General features: G+C 37.0%; 1 protein-coding gene across 1 annotated transcript; it reads right to left on the reverse strand.

Annotated features, from left to right (window-relative positions):
* Window positions 1-6,253: 6,253 nt before the first annotated feature.
* Window positions 6,254-7,332, reverse strand: LOC131624240 (uncharacterized). The gene is made up of 3 exons (XM_058895193.1): window positions 7,241-7,332; window positions 6,586-6,973; window positions 6,254-6,424 (listed from the first exon to the last, which is right to left on the reverse strand). The coding sequence occupies exons 1-3, from the start codon at window positions 7,330-7,332 to the stop codon at window positions 6,254-6,256; spliced, it is 651 nt and encodes a 216-aa protein (XP_058751176.1).
* Window positions 7,333-15,171: the final 7,839 nt, after the last annotated feature.

A 15,171-nucleotide genomic window follows, 5' to 3' on the forward strand; every position in this document is an offset into this window, starting at 1 on the left:
AAGCAAAGGATCAGAAGATCAAGTTGCTGCATCTTTAGAGAATCTCAGAATTTCTGAAGAGCCAACGGTCAGAAGATCTTCTAGACTCACCTCTGCTCATTCAGAAGATGTCATTCTTGGAAAGAAGGATGGTCCTATCAGAACCAGATCATTCCTGAAGAACAATGGAGAAGGTCAATTAGGTCTTGTTTCTTTGATCGAGCCAACTTCTGTTGATCAAGCTCTAGAAGATCCAGACAGGATAATTGCCATGCGAGAAGAGCTAAATCAGTTTACAAGGAATGATGTATGGGATCTGGTTCCTATACCAAAAGGATTCAACATCATTGGAACCAAGTGGGTCTTCAGAAACAAGTTAAGCGAAAAAGGAGAATTTGTAAGAAACAAAGCCAGACTGGTTGCTCAGGGCTATAGTCAGCAAGAAGGGATTGACTATACAGAAACCTTTGCACCAGTGGCCAGGTTAGAATCTATTCGCTTATTGATTTCTTTTGCCACTCAACATAACATCACTCTATATCAGATGGATGTTAAGAGTGCCTTCTTAAATGGTTATATAGAAGAAGAAGTTTATGTTCACCAACCTCCTGGTTTTGAAGACTCTAAGTCTCTAGAACATGTTTTCAAATTAAAGAAATCATTGTATGGATTGAAGCAAGCTCCTAGAGCTTGGTATGAAAGATTAAGTTCTTTCCTTCTGAACAATGGTTTCACTAGAGGACAAGTGGATACTACTCTCTTCTGTAAAACATTTAAGAAAGATATTTTAATTTGTCAAATTTATGTTGATGATATTATCTTTGGAACATCTAATGCTACACTTGGAAAGGAGTTTGCTAAGTCTATGCAGGCTGAGTTCGAGATGAGTATGATGGGAGAACTCAAGTACTTCCTTGGGATTCAAATCAATCAAACTTCTGATGGAACATATGTTCAATAAACAAAGTATGTGAAAGAACTTCTGAAGAAGTTTAATCTTTCTGAAAGCAAAGAAGCCAAAACTCCTATGCATCCAACATGTGTCCTAAGTAAGGATGAGGTAAGTAAGAAGGTTGATGAGAAGTTGTACAGAGGTATGATTGGATCTCTTCTATACTTGACTGCTTCTAGACCTGACATTTTATTCAGTGTTTGTTTATGTGCAAGATTCTAATTAGATCCCAGAGAATCTCACTTAACAGCTGTTAAGAGAATTCTGAGGTATCTGAAAGGTACTACTAATGTTGGTTTAGTCTACAGAAGATCTAAAGAGTACAACTTAGTAGGATTTTGTGATGCTGACTATTGTGGAGATAGAATTGAAAGAAAAAGCACTTCTAGAAGTTGTCAATTTCTTGGAAGTCACCTGATCTCCTAGTACAGCAAGAAGCAAGCTACCATTGCCCTCTCAACAACAGAAGCAAAATATGTTGCTGCTGCTGGTTGTAGCACACAGATGCTATGGATGAAGAGTCAGTTAGAAGATTATTAGATTTATGAGAGTAACATTCCTATCTTCTGTGATATTACTTCTGCTATATGTTTATCCAAGAATCCAATCTTACATTCCAAAGATAAACATATTGAGATTAAACATCATTCCATTAGGGACTATGTTCAGAAGGGTGTTCTTTCTTTAAACTTTGTGGATACAGACCATCAATGGGCTGATATCTTTACAAAACCCCTTGCTGAAGATAGGTTTAAGTTCATTCTGAAGAATATCAGTATGGATTTATGCCCAGAATGAGAAGATGAGAAGTTCTGACATATGGATAAGTTCTGAAATGTATTTGGCTATCTTCTTATAAGAAGTTATGATTGTGATCATTTAGAAGTTCTGATTCTGTTATTAGTAACGCTTCATTATCTAAGTTGATTCAGAATCTCTTTTAAAGTAAAACAGCTGTCACCAGTTGTTCCAGAAGATGAACACGTGTTCACTCTTTTTGGACAAGCATGCGTGCAGTTGAGGAGACGCCGCCCTAGGTAACTGTGCAAATCATTTCAAATTTCACATAATCTCTCCTAATGCCATCTCTCATTAAATGCATTTGATTCCATGTTTTCTGTAATCATATTCATTCAAACACATATTGCATTTCATTTTCAAATCTGTCCCTTTATATACTCATCTCCACATTCATTTCATTTTCTTTTCTCTCTCTCTCTCTCTCTTTTCATTCATCTCTCTCTTTCTTTTTTATTCATTGCTTGCATAAACCCTAGTTCGTAACCGAACCTCAGTGAATCTTCATGCTTTCTTCATCAAGTTCTTCAAGAAAAGAAATGTCATCTGCTCATCTTGTTCGTCTCAAATACGGTTACACTCCCTTGAAGACATGCTCTATTATGTCAACAGAACTGGAAGTTCTTTGTGAATCATCAGTAGATTTTGAAAATCTAAGGATACATGGTTTCAATACTAATGCTGAAACGATGGAACAGGGTTGGTCAAACTACCTTGGTAGACTGGTTGGACCAATATATCCTGATTTAGTAAAGGATTTATGGGTTCATGCAACGGTTACTCCAACAACTATCATCTCTTTTATTTTTGGGCATGAGGTTGTGATAACTGAGAAACTTATTAGAAAGCTGTACAACTTAGAGGATGAAGATGGAAGCACAAGTGCTCTTCCTGGTAGAGTTGATTGGGAAACAGTTGATAAAGAAATATCCACTGCTTCTGGTATTGCATCTCATCAAACTGGTCGGTTGAAACCGTTCTACAAAGTTTGGGCTGAGATTTTTCTAGGATCTCTCTATCATAGAAAGCGATCCTTCACCTCAACATACATCAATCAAGATCAGAAGTATGCTCTCTTCTGCATTGGTAAAGGGCTTGAAGTCAATATCTCAGGCATTCTATTTCAACATTTGAAGACAAATATTGAAGAATCACGAGATGAAGAACGCAAGAAGTTTCCAGACTTCAAGAAGAATGCTATTCCTTTCGCCAGAATGATTTCAGGCATTCTAATCGAAAGTGATATGTTGGAACCTCTGAGAACTGTTGGAACTCCAAGGTTCTTTGGTGTCATTCAAGGACACGTGTTGAATGCTTTTAACCTACAAAGGTTGCGTCTAATTGAGAAGGTAACTTTTGTTCCAAGAATATTTCCAGATATTCTGACCAGAAGGGTTCCTGTTGAAGGCTTTGCTTCCTTGTTCAAAGAAGAGCTTAACAAGGTTGTTAAGCGTTATTTGAAATCTTCTGTTGATCCTGCATGGATTCGAGGAAGAGTTCTTCCTTCTCTGGCCGAGTTGTAGCAGAAGGAACAGAAAAAGAAATAAGCAAGATTGAAGAGAAAAGCTTCAGAAGAAGAAGCTAAGCAAGCTAAGAAGCAAAAGATCTTTTATGATCCTTAAAAAGTAAATTCCAAAGAATTCCAACAGAAGTGCATCAGGGATTCTTTCTGTGCCTTAAGAGCTGCTAGTTCCTCTTAGAAAAAGCCTCCTCATTCTGAACCTCAAAATCCCCTCACCATCCCAAACAGTATCCAACCACCTCCTTCTACTCTTATCCTTAATCCCCAACCACTAAATGTTTTTCCCCCAACACCTTTTGATACTCCATCTTCTTCTACCCTCACCACAGAATCTCCACATTCTTTAACCCTTTCTTTACCTGACAGAAAATCCAAACCCTATTGCCTTCTGTACCCTGACTATAAATTCACATTCAATCCTCCTGAACCACCTATTGATATCGACTTTGAGCTGTTTAAGCTTAGCTTCAAAAAGAGAATGGAAATCTTGAAAGCAGCATATGACTCCAAGCTGGATCAAACTGCTACCAAGAGATTACGGAGACTCTTTAGAAGGGATTTTCAGTTGGATGCTATGAACATCCAGAGAAGATGTGTTGCTGAAGCTTCTGGATCTTCTGGTTACTGCTTAGATCTTGATGATGGTAGGTACTATCATCCAATCAGAAATTGGAGATCTCTTGAGGAGAAGAAGTTCGTTGATGAGTTGGAAGATGAACCATGTCTGACTATGGTTGTATGGAAACCTCTATATCCGGTTCTGACTGGAGATTTTCAATGGCTATTCAATTAGCTAAGGGTAAATCCTTCTGAGGAAGCACCAGATATGGTCATTCCTAAAGTTGTCTACCCTTCAGAAGTTGCTGCTCCCATTCCTCCAAAGAATCTGGCTGAGATTCTTCAAGCTCTGGAGAATGAAGATTCTGAGATCCTTGATCCAGACTATGCTGAAGATGCTTCTGAGTCAGACTCAGATGTTGAGATGGAAGATGCTGAGAATCATCTTGCTGAGGAAGTTCCTATTCAGGAAAATCAAGATGATATTCTCACTTTGGATGCTGCTGCTGGTAATGCTATCCCTCTGAATGATAGCCGTGCATCTTCTTCTGCTGAATCCTCAGTTCTGGTGAATGCTATCAAGGCTCTTCAACAGAATCAAGATGTTCTTGCTTCTCGCCTGGATAAGCATGATGAAGCGCATGAAGAGTTCAGAGCTTTCATGAAGAAACAGAATGAAAGCACTGCTGGGATTCACGACATGCTGTTTTCTTGCATTGTTTCTTGTATCTTCTGATACCTTCTGATGAAATCAAGGAAATCTTCTTCTCTCTCATATTGTTTGTTTTTTCATCTGAATCTTTTATGTTTTTTGATGTTATGACAAAAAGGGGGAGAAAATGTGATAAATGATCTGATTTATATTATCAGTTGTTGGGAGTAAGTCTCCACATTTCTAACAGAATTTGCAAGTTCTATGCTTGAGATTTTTGCAGGATTGAAGACATTCTGAAAAAGCTCAACATGAGAAGCAAAGACATGGGAAAAGCAATTCTATATAGAAACATGCTCATGGGATCTGAAGCAAGCTTAGCACTGTGAAGCTTCAAGATCAGAAGCAAGAAGGAAGAATGTTCTGATATTCTCGTGGCAGAATATGCTCTAACACATTCTTATCCCTTATATGTTCTGATGCATTTTTATGTGTTCTGATACATACTATATGCTCTGATACATATCTTATGTTCTAATTCATTCATGCTTTGACTTTTGTCGTTTAGTTTGTTCTGAAACATTTCAGGATGTAGAGATGCTCTGATGATGCTTTGGTACATTCAACAATATTCTGATACAATCTAGCATGCAATGATTCAAAAAGAAATTCAAAGCTCGGAAGCAAGAAGCAAAAGCTCTGAATGTTCTGAAGTTCTAAGCATATGTGATCGTCTCAACTGAAATGGAAAATACTCAGGGAAGTCCTTTATTTATAAATTTCTTCCAGTATTTGTTTCAGGGGGAGATTATTTATCTCAGGGGGAGATTGTTAATCTCAGGGGGAGACATATTCACACACTATGTTTATATGCTTATGCTATAACTTTGTAATTGTCTTTAGCCGTCTAATATTCTGATTGCAAATTCATATCATTTATATATGTTTTTGTCATCATCAAAAAGGGGGAGATTGTTAGAACAAGATTTGTTCTGATCAATATTTTTAGTTTTGATGATAACAATGTATATGAATTTTGATTGAGATAATGTGGTACTCTAATCCTATGCAATTTCCATTTCAGGAAACATATAAAGAGTACGCACAAAATCAGCGCAAGAAGCACTAACTCAAAAGGTTCAAGTATGCAACATCTGAACATGCTCTCGCATGACATCAGAAGATGGTCAAGCAGAATCAGAACATGGTCTACTGAAGCATCAGAAGAACTTGAGATCAGAAGCAGAAGCATTGAAGTTCTCATGGTATCACGCTAGAAGCACTTCAAGGTCAGAAGACAAGAAGATGCTCTGCACCAAGCTGTTTGACTCTGATGATATTCAAACGTTGTTTATATAAACATCATATCAGAAGCAAGTACAAGATGGCAGGCTACACTGACTGACAAAAGGAACGTTAGAAGCTATTAACAGCAAAGTCAGTTAAAGCAGGAAAAGCAAGGCTCGAGGTAGTTGACAAAAGAGTGAAACATTAAATGCAATGCTGTACGGATTCTCTAGAAAGTCTTAGAGGGTATCTAAGCATTGTGTTCCTAGAGTGTTCAGGTTGTGATCAGAATACTCTAGAAGACTTAGAGGGTATCTAAGTGTAAAACCATTGTAATCTTGTGTGATTAGTGGATTAAATCCTCAGGTGAGGTAAATCACTCTAAGGGGGTGGACTGGAGTGGTTTCGTTAACAACGAACCAGGATAAAAATATTGTGTTCATTGTTTTTATCTTAAGAGTTTTTAAAGTCACACTTATTCAAACCCCCCTTTCTAAGTGTTTTTCTATCCTTCATCATCTTCTTTAAACCCAGCAATGTCCACCATATTGTCATCAACAGGTTCAACACAATTGGTCTCTGCAACGTGGAGGGGATCAGTGTCGAACTTCATGTGACTCTTGGCTTTTTCGCCAAACTTTATCCTTCCCTCCTTGATAGCATTTTGAATAACATCCTTGAAAAGGAAACATTGTGAGGTTTTGTGGCCTAGAAAGTTATGATATTTGCAAAAATCTCTTTTCTCCCGTTGTTCTAACGCAGGAACTTTGGTATTAGGAGGTACTACATTTGGCCATCTTTTACTAACAAATAAAAAATCTCATCATATTTGGTTACATCAAATGTGTAAGTTTTCTTAGGGAACTTAACATTCTTTTCTATTTCGACAAGGTTCTTCTCATTGGAGGGAGTAAGAACCTTACAAGAGTATGGTGGTGCCTCTTTTAATTCTGCCAAATTTATTTCAAGTTCTTCGAACCCATAAGGATCGCTGAAGACCTCTGGTTCTTCTTCTTCTTCGGCTTTGACATAGGCCACCCTCTCTTTCTTGTAATTTTTACTTGCCCTTGCTCTTTTAGCCTTTAAGAGTTCGACCTGTCGAACCCTAACTGCCAATTGAGTCATATCTCTTAGATACTGAGTGTCTAATTTCTTTATGATATAGTAGTCTAGCCTACCTGCAGACATTTCAACTAATTCATGCTCAGGTACCACTGTAAAACACCTAGATTTTAAAAGACGGAACCAGTTCAGATAGTCATCTATAGGTTCAGTGAATTTCCTCTTAATGCTAGCCAATTCTTTGAGACTTATCTTAGACTACCCCATGTAGAATTGTTCATGGAATAACCTTTCTTAACGGGACCAAGCATCTAAAGAACTTGGTGGAAGTATGGTAAACCATGTAAAGGCATTTTTGGTTAAATAACTTGGAAAGTATTTAATTCTTAAATTTTCACTATTTCCTAGATCTCATGCTTCAGTCAGATACCTGGCTATGTGTTCGTCAGTGGACTCACTGGTATCTCCTGAAAGTGTTGTGAATTTAGGGACCTTACAACCCCTTGGTAACTCTGTTTGCATAATATAGTCTATCAAAGGGGAAGTATAATTTGGCCTCCTAAGACCTGTATTTAGACCATTTTATCATTTTGTTTTCAGCCATCATGTTATCATGCCTAATTCTATGGATCTCCTTGTCTGCATTCTGATCCCTGTTAATCATTACTACCCTTCTGGGTTGTTTTTCAGGGATCTCATGTCGAATTTCTTGTTGTTCAACCCTTGCCCCATGTCCCTTTCGACAACTTCTTGTCTAGGTGGTCGAACCTGGTTAATGGTTGGTTCTTCTTCCTGAATTGCTATCTAGTTTTGTCTACGTCAAACAGGTGCTTGAGGGCCCCCAAAGAAATATGCTATGCGTGACATTTGCACTGACAGTTGCTGATAGGATTGGGTATTTTCTTGGTTAGTCCTATTAACAATTTGGATCAAAGGGAGAAAATTGTATTCATTTCACTGGAAAGCACTTCTACCATGTCATAGTTACTAGTGTCCATTTGTTGCCTAAATGCTGCCTGATTATTTGTTGTAAGCATAGGTAATTGGGTTGACAGTCCTTGGTTTTGGGTACTTCGACCCACATGGTTCATACCAGAGCCAAAATTTTGTATTGGCGAAAAGATTGTCATGGCAGGATGTGTGTATGTAGATGTACTATTGTGTAATCCTGACATCAAGGAAGTTAGCATCCCATATTGAGGTTGGTCTCTCCAAGTGTAACTCGATGGGTGAACTGACTTTTTGAAAATGTTGCAGATAGCAAGAGTCGCCACCGACTTTTATTTTATCCAATTAGGAAAGGCAAAAAGAACAGGAAAGACCTTTGAGAGATTTTGAGTTCGGGGGTAGGTTACACAAAGGGAAGGTATGAGCACCCTTTGTATCCATGGTTATCCATGGGCTCTTAATTGCTTAGCTCACTTTGTTTGTTTGAAATGTTTGAAAGAGTGTCGTGTGTGAATTGAAAATATTTGAATAAGGACTTTAGCTTGTAAATAAGCGTAGCCTTTTGAATTGATTTGAAAAAGGGGTGTGAAAAGTAATTTGAAAGTTTGAAGGTGTGAGAAGGCATTTAAGTGCACCTACCCTAAGATTGTCTTTTCTTGTTCTTTAAGATTTTTGTTTGAAAGGGCTATCCATACAAATTATTAGGCAGGTAGTCTTTTCATTGGATGTACGGGTCATCGAGGGTCATCGTGTAGTCATGGGACTATCCATACCATAAGGAGGGCAGGAAGTCTATGCATGGGATGAGATTGAGAATAGTCATAAAGGCAACACGTAAGGATACCTTAGCATTCGAAGGGACGATCATCATTTTATCGTAGGCAACCTCGAGGGACAAGATCATATACATTTGTAGGCAACATCGAAGGGACTTATGATCTTTGATGATGATAATGAACTGAGGGCAACATTGCTAAGGTATCCTCGTATCCGAGGGACTTGACTATGTTTAATCGAAAGGCAACAGGCAGCATAAGAAGGGTTGCCATTAAAGGTGCGTGTGTGCCACAATCAAGTGATTCAGTTTGGATATTTTTATCTTGTAAAATTAGTGATCTAAATTAATTAACAATCTTATCACTCCCTAGGATTACTAGCTGTCGCTACCGCGAAAAATGGAATCAGAGTCGCCACTAATATATTCATCTCATCACGGGAAAGGAATATCAGAAACCTAACTCGAAATAAGAACAAGGTCTTTCGACCAGAGAACAGGACACGGGAGTCGGTTACGCAAGGGGAAGGTGCTAGCACCCCTCACGCCCATCGTACTCGATGGTATCTACCTATGTTTGTTTCTATCTAAAGGGTGTATCTATGTCTAAACCTAAATGCGAATGAATTCAAAAGAAATACGGGGAAAAGAAAGAATTATTTACCAGTGTGCTCGCTTAGGCCCCGCGACCCAATGCCTACGTATCCTTTTCAGGAATCAGAGCGACCGTAGTTCGGCTCCATAGTTTCCATTTGTTTTGTGTTTTTTAGTTGAATAGAGGTTAAGGTCACAATCCACGATGCTCGACCTTTGGAGACTTACACGCCTACTTTTGGAATGGACTCAACATGTTCTTAGCAACAGGATGAACTTGGGTTTGTGTTTTTTATGTAACTACATGATGAACAAAACCCAATACAAGGTTTCGCACCACTTCATTACTTTGTTTTAATTCGAGCCTTTATTAAGTGTTTTAAGTGTTTTTGGTAGGGTATTTTTAAGGGGATTTACTTTGCGATTAGAATCACATAAAAATGTATAATGATCGAGGAGCAGATTAGGGAATGAATCCCACTCACTTCTATCCCATTATATAATGTTCAAGAAACAGATTAGGGAATGAATCCCACTCATTTCTCTCCCATTAAGTAGTGACCGAGAAACAGATTAGAGAATGAATCCCACTCATTTCTATGCCACTAAGTGATTGAGAAACAGGTTAGGGAATGAATCCCACTCATTTCTCTATCACTTTCTTAATGTGATTCGCATCTTCATTTATTAGTGTTTTAATATTGAAAAGAAAAAAGAATGAAAGAGGGGAGACTAACCTATTTTCTAGCCTAATTGTTATTCTAATTCCTATTTAAGATCTAAACTAAAATCTAAAGGGAATTAACTAAGAAGAGAGTTGTTTAAGTTGACTAAAGTCGACTTTAACAACTAGGGGTATTTTAGACATTTTACAAAGCATGCAAATATTCACAAAAAGAAAGAATTAAAATTTAGACTAAAGAGGAAAATATTCACAAGCAATTTTGGTATTTTTTATCATGTTTAGAACTATTTTTGAATTAAAACTAGAAACTATTTATTTATTTTTTAATGTGAGAATCAATCAAAATTCAAAGGAATTCAACAATTAAAAATTCTAATGAAAACAATTATTCCTAAAAAATCTAATTTGGTTAGAAAATGTTTTTCCATCGTTTTTATTTAGGCAAAAAAAAATTCACTTAACAATCAATGGAAGAAAAAGAAAAGGAACTATTTTTATTTATTTATTAACTGTCAGACAGAGGGTGTATTAGTAAACAAAACGGACTGGTTCTATGTACAATGCGCGCCTGGGCTTAAGATTAGGGGGTGGGGAAAGCAAGGCCTGCCATGGCCCAGATCTGGTAAATTGCGTGTGCAGTAGTAATTGAAGGGTGTAATTATGACAACATTTCAAGCCCAGTCATTAAGCAAGAACGTGGCCCACTTCAATTATCCCATTATTGCTCCAAATTCGTTTCATACAGCATGCACTATTATTCAATTTTTATTTTATTTTTGCACTATGTTTTGTTATGAAAATGCTACGTGACATGAACATTCATCAATGGGGCAAGTTCACTTAAAATGAATAAGGACAAAATCCAAGTCGAGCCAATAAGGAGTCTCCAACACACCAACTAATCATTGTATCAAGATAACAACTAACAAAAATAATGGAAAGATAGCCAATGAGAGTGCGCCAGGTCAGCATGACCGTTGGAGAAATGGAGAATGGCAGACGCCGGAGATTCCACTCCGGTCGTCTTCTCCGGTGGCTCACCGCCGTGACCACGACCTAAACTGCCCAAAAATAAAAGCTACGGCCACCGCTCAGCTCGGAATCGATCTCTGAGTTCAAATCTGAACTCTGTTTTCCATGAATCTCCCTCTAATGTATTAACCGAGGTCAAGATTAAAACCCTAGATCTAAGAAACTTCACCAAAACGTTCGAAAATGGAATCCAAACAAACCTTAGGCCATATACATCCTAATTGTGCATTCTAAGCATACAAACACAAGCTATTTCATCTGAACCGAAATCATACAAAATCAACATATAATTATGCACTGGATTTGCATACAAATGCCTACGAACTAAACAAACCTCTCAATAGTATTCAGAAAGCTTTAAAGATTTACCTGATGAGATTTTTGAGTTTATGAACACAAGAAGAGAATCCTCCACACAAATTTTCAGAGTTGAGGAGAATGATTATGCTGAGATCCTTATAGCTCTTTGTTCAGACCTTGATTCAGGGGAGAAAACCAGACTTCAACTGATTCTTTGGAGTGATGATGCTGAGGCTTGATCTTTGAAGTTCTTGCAGAAAAGAAAAGATGATGATGATGCTCGGGTGTAACTAACTCCTCCTTCGAAAAGCCATGGAGAAAAAGTGAGATTAAAGGTGGTTCATGGAGGTTATGATGGTGGTTCAGAACCATGATACTGAAGGTTGGCGGTGTTTAGAGAGTGATGAATAATGGGGTGTGGAGGTTGAAGCTTGATGAAGGTTGAAGGTTGGTTATGGAGTTTGTTCAAAGTTTGTTGAGTTTGTTACAATGATGAAGATGAGAGAAAAGAGAGAGTGATGAAAAGAGAGAAAGAAAAGTTTGAAACTGAAAAAAAAATGGGAAGTGAGATCGTGGGTTTGGTTTTGTGAAGGGGTCTTGACATTTATATGGTGAGTGTGCATGGGAGTGTGTGGTGTGTTTGTTGTAGCGGATTGCTTCCTCTGAGATTAGTAAACAAGTGTTTTTATATTTTAAGTAAGCTTTTCTTTTCACTTTGTGTGTGCAGAACTTTGAATGGCTCAAATGAGGTGAAGTGAGTGGCGCGCAAGCTTCTTGTATCGGGCAAAAAACTGACTTCCCTAGTGTATACCACAGCTGGACTCTCATTAACCATATATCTATCTTTATACTCACATAACTAGAGCTATGGTGCATCATTGGACTCAATTTTAGTACTATCATAAAAGGAGAGACGGAAGGGAAGAGTTTTCGTGAAAACCTCGCGCAAAGATAAAGATTGGAACCTCTTCAAACACAGCTAGCAAACCATGACGTTGCAACTGTGTTATACCCCAAAATTTGCCCGCATCTTTTTTCAAGAAAACTCCAATCTGAAAATTAAGAGTCTCATATAATCATGGATTTTTATTTCAACAAATATCCTGACATATGAAATACTTAGTTTTTAGAATTTTTCTTATACAGTAATTTGGCTTGCAGTTGAATTTATTCTTACGCAAACGCCAAATACTGTTTATTACTTCACACATGCTATTTATTTATTTACAGATAAATAGTACTGACACAATTGGTACAGAGTTAAATCTTTTTGCAGGCGCAGAATCAGGAAACTCAGACTGTACTGGTAACAAGTAGATTATTATTATCTTTTGTTTCCCACTAATTTTTGTACTATATTCCATTATTTTCAAATCTCTTTTTCAAAAATCAAATCTCTCTTTTTCCCAACACTATCTCCACTTTCTTTCAAATCTTACTTCCACTCAAATTTTCCTTTTGTACGGAATCACATCATTCCCCAACGTCTCTATCCTCCTTTCCATTCTATAAATACCTCCCATTTTCTTCCATAAAATCTCACATCAAATTCTAATTCATCTCTCAAATTTCCACTTCATAATCCATCCTTTCTTCTTCCCCAACAAAATGGCAAAGCGGTGGGAAACGTGTTTTCTTATGGTCATCACCATTGCTACGGTGATCATGTCTTTCTTCTGTCTACATAGCCCGGAACACTGTGGACCTGGGATGCTTATGCTCCCAATCATCTACATGTTACTATTTGTAGCATGGGTTATCAATCGTCATTCTTAAAATTTGCCGTATTTCTTATTTCTTAAATGTACCGTTTATTCGTCGTACTGTTCAATATAGTATGTAATATTTGTACTGTCAGTATTAAATGTTGTACTATTTGTCATAATATTGCTTAATTACTCAGATAATATTTTATGTGTTTTCTGCCAGTCAAATATTCATTTTTCTGTGCATTAAATGATTTTCAGGGTTATTATCGGTAATTTTGCCCGCATACAGTAAATATTAGTTATCTATTATGTCTGTGTTTTTTTTAACAAGTCATGTAAATAAACTTTCATTTTTCACATAAAACAAAAACAACAAAAAAGAAAATTAACTTTGACTGTTGATTTTTCACTCTAACTGCTACATCAATACCTGGACAGTCAGTTGACAGCCAAACTGCTGGCAGTACAATTCTCAGTGTTTTGTACCATCAATCAAATCAATCTTTCAGAATTCAAAATTCCAAGATTTTTGTTCTAGAAGTCTTCTGAATATCACGCGATTAGCAGAGACTCAACACTGCACAAAAATCAGGTACGCTTAACTGTCTCCTACACAAACAGTCCCTGACTAGGGTTTTCTTGTTTTTACAGGAGAAACAAGTTTTTGAGAGCTCAAATGGATTTCATACACATCCATATATCTCAAAGTACCATCATACAAATTTTCAAACTTCAATTCACTCAGACGCACCGTCAGCAGCTCAAACAGTTAACAGACGACCCGTTTGACCCAAAAAGTCAACAGACAGTCAAAAATGAATTTTTTTGTCAAAGTCCATATTTTGTCAAAGGATTCATCATTTGATCATTGGATGATCATAATTCATCAAGGAAAGATCAAAAATCAACAAAACCCTAAGATTCAAAATTAGGGTTTTTGCCTGAAAAGTCAACTCAACTTTGACTGATCATAACTCTCTCATCCTTCATCCAAAAATTCAAACCAAAGCTCATTTTGAAGGAAATTCAATTATCTTTCAAATGCCATTGATCCCATGGTCATTGCATTCACCATTTGAAAATTATGATCAAAGACATTACAGGTCATTTTCAAAGTCAACAAAAAGACACTTTTTTCAAAAGGACACACAAGGAGCATCAAAAATCATTTTGACATGAGACCAAAGACATTGGTTAGAGGACTCTTTGAGGTTTCCAAAAAGTGCAAGATCTCCTTCATATGACAAAAATTGAGGGATTTACACCTTGTTGAAGTTGGCTAAATTTTGGGAAAATGCATGAAACCAACATTGCTCAAAAATGCATTTTTTCCAAATGGGGCCAAGTTTTCATGGTTCAAACATGTTTGCCATGATATTATGGGCCTCCCACGACCAAGACAAAGCCCACATCATTTTTATCCATTTTTTATTTAATTTTATCACATATAAGATTAAATTTAAAAAGGAAAATGGAAGAATAATGGGTAGCTTATTTTCCAAGCATGACTCATCAAATAATCACTCCAATTCTGCAGCATGAGATACAAGGAAGGTCTATGGCAAGAGGTGTGGAGATCAAGCAATGGTGGCTTAAATTTTAAGCTTGAAAACTCAAGATTCCAACAAAGACAATTAAGGCTTCTTAGCTTAGTTTTTAAGCACTCCATGGCTTATAAATAGGCTAGCATACTCCAACAATCAAAGGAGAACGAAATATAACCCAAGCATAGCATAGAAACCTCATAATTCTCACAAAAATCTCCAAACTTTGTAATTTTCATTTTCATATTTCCAATCAATATCAATACAAAACAATCATTCAAATCATCTTCTGAGACCATATAGAGTAAGATTGGTGCACTAAACAAGTCCCTTAATACTCTAAACACGTGTATCATAATCTTCATGCTCATAACTTCATAACTTTCGTTTTCTAAATTTTCACGTGAAACAACTTAATCTAATCTTTGATTTAAGTTCCTGACATCATTTAGAGTAGATTCAATGTAGATCATGCAAGATTTCACGCCTCTAACACAATCCACCATTATTGGGTGTCCAAACTTGAAAAGCTTCGAGTTGCCTCTTCCAAGCACTTTTAACAAAAACTAATGCCACTAATGAACTCAGGGGGTCTTACTTAGGCCATCTGGGTTGTTTGCAAGAATTTATTTCCTTGTTTTTGCAGGTTTCTAAAAGCATGAAAAAAGCAAAGAAAATCCGCAGGTAATGTTGCAGCTAAATCCGCAGCTAAATCCAAAGGTAAAAGGTTAGGGATGATGAATAGTGACGTTGAATCTTGGACCAGCACGCGTG

This window comes from Vicia villosa, unplaced genomic scaffold (assembly GCF_029867415.1).
Source record: "Vicia villosa cultivar HV-30 ecotype Madison, WI unplaced genomic scaffold, Vvil1.0 ctg.000109F_1_1, whole genome shotgun sequence".
NCBI lineage: Eukaryota > Viridiplantae > Streptophyta > Magnoliopsida > Fabales > Fabaceae > Vicia > Vicia villosa.